The sequence below is a fragment of the Carya illinoinensis genome, chromosome 9 (genome assembly GCF_018687715.1).
Source record: "Carya illinoinensis cultivar Pawnee chromosome 9, C.illinoinensisPawnee_v1, whole genome shotgun sequence".
Lineage (NCBI taxonomy): Eukaryota > Viridiplantae > Streptophyta > Magnoliopsida > Fagales > Juglandaceae > Carya > Carya illinoinensis.
Genome location: NC_056760.1, coordinates 23,837,314 through 23,842,657, shown reverse-complemented (window position 1 = coordinate 23,842,657; position 5,344 = coordinate 23,837,314). Strand labels below are relative to the sequence as shown.

Here is a 5,344-nt window from a genome sequence, read left to right as displayed (position 1 = left end):
TAATAGTATAATATATACTATTAATACATATATCACATAAGACTTTATATAATAGTATTAATATATAGTAGTATAATATAATATGTTCATATTTATATAATATTTAATATAATATTATAGTTTATATACTACTATATATATAGTAGATTTACTATATTATATAAATGATATATAATATACAATTAATAAAGATTATTTTTTCACTTAATCAATGAAAATTGAGTTTAAATGAAATACTATAATATAAGATATAATAATATATAACATTATAGTACAAATACGTTCGAACATACATGTTATACGTTCGAACGTTTTATATTCACGTTCGAACGTTAAATTGACGACATGGGAGTGATTATAAATACGTTCGAACGTATTGTTCAGAATTTGAGCGGAATAACTTAGAGTTCGAACGTTAAATATATTACGTTAGCAAGAGAGTGAAACGTTCGAATGTTCGTTAATGAACGTCCGAACATTTATTGTATTAGAAGTAGAATATAAAACTTTCACACACGGGAAAGCAGATCCATCTGGTTCATCCCGTGCGTGAAGGGTTAGAGTGAGCACAGAGTTGTAGAGAGAGAGAGAGAGGAAGAAGAGGAGACAGATGAGTGAGAGAGGATAGAGAGAGTGTTAGAGTGAGATAGATTGAGTTAGGGAGAGATTTTGTGTTTATTTTTGTTGTGTATTTGTTTCTTCCTCCTAAAGGAGAAAGTAAGGTAAATTTTTCAAAGCTTAATGTATTTACAATTTATATTATATTTGTCAATTTGTTTTATATGTATTTAACTACCTTGTTTTGTGAATTTTTTGAAGGATTGTTTGTTGTGGATTGTTGAAAACTTGTGATTTGTAAGAGGAGGATATTGTGAGCACAAGGTATATTATACTAAACTCTATAGCTAAATTTTGTTGTCAATTTTGTTGAAGGATTGTTATTGTGAAATTTTTGATATATAGTTTATTGTGGATTATTTGTGTAATATGTGTGAAGGATTGAGGCAAGATGTACACATTCAGGAGGATGTTTTTTACGTGGAAGAAGGTTCAAGGTCTGATCCGGAACCAGAATTACATGTTGATATTTTTCCACAGGACAAGGAATACCATACGGAAACCGAGGGGGATGTTGTGAAGAGGAAGTATACTAAAAGACAGTTTGAGAAAGTTAGAAGCTCCTCTCGGGTTCCCACTCGAGCCACTAAGTTCTCTCTATGATCAGTCCTCTTTTGGTTTGGAATATACAAGGGATTGGTACGTCGAAAAGTCGTTTAAATCAGCTCCTGGTCAAGTATAAGCCAAAGATGGTAGTCTTGATAGAACCGTTTCAGACCTTTGTTAAAGCTCAAAAATATATGCGGGCTTTTCGTTTTAATCATGTTATCTCCAATGAAGCGTCAGGTGGGAAAATCTGGATTTTCTGGATGAATGATATGGATGTTCAAGTCTCCCGTATGAGTTCGCAGTTTATTTCCTTACGTATAGCGGAGGGTCCCTTCAATTTTCTGGGCTGTTTTATTTACGCCAAATGCAATATGATGGAGAGACGGAATTTATGGGAAGAGTTACGTTTGGCTAGCACTGGTACAGAGCCTTGTTTGTTCGCCGGTGACTTTAATATTATTCGGTCTGAGCTGGAACGGAAGGGAGGTAGACCACGACCTCGTCTAGCCATGGATGATTTTAATAGTTGGATTCATCTGGGCGGCTTGATCGACGTGAAATCACAGGGAGGTAAGTTTTCTTGGTGTAATGGTCAACGAGGTTTCTCTAGAAGTTGGGCTAAATTGGACCGGGTGCTCATTGATCCTAACCTTCTTACTAAATGTCCCAACGTGACTTGTTCGTATCTGCCGAGGGCCACGTCCGATCACTGTCCTATGTACATAGAATTTCGAAAGGATCCTTTTTCCTATGGCCCCTCTCCATTTTGGTTCCAGCAAATGTGGGTGGAGCATCCCGACTTTATGGAGTTTGTTCAGAATGTTTGGGATGCTCCTGCTGTTGGTACAGGTCTGTTTAAACTTGCTAATAAATTTAAAAAGTTAAAAGTGGCTTTTCGGGAATGGAACAAGACAGTTTTTGGGAGGACAAATGTTCAGATTGATGCCCTTGAAAAGAAAGTTGAGGAACTTGAGGGTAGTCTTCAAAGGGATTGGAATGAAGATGTCGAAAGAGAGCTTGTTTCTTCCACTGTTGAGTTGTCATCTTGGAGGCGTAGAGAAGATACTAGATTGGCTCAAATGGCTAAGCTAAAGTGGAAAATGGAAGGAGACCGAAACACTAAATTTTTTGATGTTTGTTTAGCTAGTAAAAGGAACAAGAGAATTCAAGAGATGAGAACGTTGAATGGGGTAGAGTATTCTTCACCTGAAGACATTCATCAAGGTGCCGTTAATTATTTTTCTGGTTTTCTTCAAAATACCAACCAGTCAAGAGAGCTTCCGGATTTATCTTACTTAATATCCCCGGTTATTGATGAAGCGGATAGTATCCATATCTGTCGCATTCCTTCTCTGGATGAAGTTCATGAGGCTCTTTCTTCTATTCCTATAAATAGTTCACCAGGGCCGGATGGTTTTGGTGCGGGTTTCTTTAAAAGCTGCTGGGAGGTAGTGAAGATGGATGTCTTGTCTGCTATTTCAGAATTTTTTATCTCTAAATCTCTTCCGAGGTTCTATACGGCTTCTTTTATTGTGCTCATTCCGAAGATGGATTCGCCTTCAGGGTTCGACAAATTTAGGCCTATCAGTCTTTGTTCGGTTTTCTATAAAATATGCTCCAAAATTATTGTTAATCGTCTTACTGGCCTTCTTCCCAAGATGATTTCTCTTGAGCAAGGCGCTTTTATTCCTGAGCGTAGTATTTTTGAAAATATCAGTCTTACTCAGGAAATGGTCCATTCTCTTAACAAGCAATCTCATGGTGGTAATATCATGCTCAAAGTTGATATGGCTAAAGCGTATGATCGAGTGGATTGGAATTTTTTGTTGGAGGTGCTTCGTTGCTTTGGTTTTCCTCCTTCTTTCTGTGATTTAATTCATGTTTGTATTTCCAATATTTGGTATTCAGTGATGCTTAATGGTACGACAAAAGGATTCTTTCAAGGGGGTCGTGGTCTTCGTCAGGGGATCCTCTCTCTCCTTATCTTTTTATTATTGTTCAAGAGGTCCTTTCGAGACTCTTGAAACATAGTGTGGCAGAAAAAAGGATTGGTCAATTTTCTCAAGCCCGAGGTACTCCCCTGATTTCTCATCTTATGTACGCTGATGACATTGTGATTTTTTTGAATGGCAGCAAGAATTCTATTAGGGAGCTATTACGGGTTTTTGAGAAGTATGAAAATTGGTCAGGGCAGATGATCAATAAAGATAAAACTTCTATGTTCTTTTCTCGAAAAATCTCGTCGGCCCGTAAGAGAGCTCTCAAGCGGATGACAGGGTTTTCAGAAGGATCTTTTCCCTTTAAGTACTTAGGAGTTCCTATTGTTTTGGGGCGTCTCAAGCAAGGGCATTTGGAGGAGATGGTGAATAAAGTCTGGAAAAAAATTAGCGGCTGGAAAATGAAGATTCTCTCCTCGGGTGGTCATCTGATTCTCCTTAGACATGTTCTTTCTAGTATGGCTTTACATTTGTTTGCTGTTTTGCAGGTTCCCAAATCTATTATCCAAGTCCTTAATCGTCTGATGAGCACCTTCTTTTGGGGCGAGGCGAATGGGAAAGGTAAAAAAAAAATGGGTGGCTTGGACTAATATCTGTAAGCCAGTTGAGGAAGGTGGTCTGGGGTTGCGCAATTTGGATGATATGCAAAAAGCCTTGCACATGCGGTTTGCTTGGAATTTAATTCAAGGTAAATCTTTATGGGCAAGATTCTTTAAAGAAAAATATGTGGGATCTTCTCCGTGGTCCCTTCTTGACACCAAAAAAGGTACAAGGTTTTGGAAAATGATCGTTAAAAGTATTCCCAATATTCTCAATAATTCCAACTGGCGTATTAGGGATGGAAACATTTTATTTTGGTATGATAAATGGAGGGAAGATGGTCCTTTAATTGATGATTTCCATATTGTGGGAAACCCGCTGCTTCAAATTAAGGATTGTAAAATGTCGAATAGCTGGGATGTAGATTTATTGACTAATTTAGTGGGTCAGAATAATGTGGATAACATAATTGAGGCTTTGGCTCGTTGTAAGGGGGGATCGGATGTGTTGATATGGACGAAGCATGATAGTGGTAATTTCAATACTAAATCGGCTTGGGATTGTATTCGAGTTCGAGGGTCTAGCATGGAATGGCATTCTTGGACGTGGCATAAATCCCTTCCCCTTAAAATCTCTATTGCTATGTGGAAAGCTTGGAATATGGCTTTGAGTGTTGATGATCGTCTTCGTCGGATTGGTATTCCTATAGTTTCTCGTTGTGACTGTTGTGACAAAGGCAGTTATGAAGATCAAAACCATGTCTTGTTTGAAGGGGTCTTTGCTGCAAAGATTTGGCACTATTGTGGTACTATTTTTGGTCTTCCTATTGGTCGCTCCTGGATGGAGATAGTGAAAGCCTGGTTTCGACGTGCTTCTTCTTCTTCTCAAGTGGGGCGTTTGGTCGGTTTTCTTCCTTCCATCATTACTTGGCAACTCTGGCAAAGAAGATGTACGGCCCGTATGGAGGGGCGTTTTGAGCCTTTCAACTCAGTTTGGCATGCTATTAAATCCTGGATGACTTCTATGTGTCAAGACATGAATAAGGTTAATACTTGCTCCCGGTATGATCTGGATATCTTGCAGGCTTTACAGATTCCGGCTTTGGATCTAGTTAGACCTCATTTTCAGCTTGTGTCTTGGAAAAAACCTGCTCACGGGTGGTTCAAGTTGAATACAGATGGCAGTAGCCTTGGTAATCCAGGTTCTTCAGGGGTGGGTGGGATTATTAGAAATGATCGCGGTCATTTGGTTCATGCTTTTTCTTCTCATATTGATTTTGGTTCTAATAATAGAGCCGAGTTGTTAGCTCTTCTGCAAGGTCTCAAAGCCTGTAAACATTTGGGTATTCACTTGGTAGAAATTGAATTAGATTCTCAAGTGGTTATCTCGTGGTGGAATAGGAGGAGATGTGGTGTCTAGTATTTGGAGGATTTCTGGGAAGATATTCTTGATATTACTAACTCTATGGTTTACGTGTTTCGGCATGTTTATAGAGAGGGCAATAAAGTTGCAGACTGGTTGGCTAAGAGAGGTGCAGCTGGTCACCATTCGGTTTGGAATGTTATTGGGGATATGCCTAGGATTCCCAGAGGTTTAATTCGTTTGGATAAATTGGGTTTACCTTCGTTGCGTTGAAGTCA

General features: G+C 38.5%; 1 protein-coding gene across 1 annotated transcript; it reads left to right on the top strand.

Moving 5' to 3' along the window:
* Positions 1 to 1,307: 1,307 nt before the first annotated feature.
* Positions 1,308 to 5,123, top strand: LOC122276941. The gene is made up of 4 exons (XM_043086828.1): positions 1,308 to 2,965; positions 3,301 to 3,529; positions 3,653 to 3,725; positions 3,853 to 5,123. The coding sequence occupies exons 1-4, from the start codon at positions 1,308 to 1,310 to the stop codon at positions 5,121 to 5,123; spliced, it is 3,231 nt and encodes a 1,076-aa protein (XP_042942762.1).
* Positions 5,124 to 5,344: the final 221 nt, after the last annotated feature.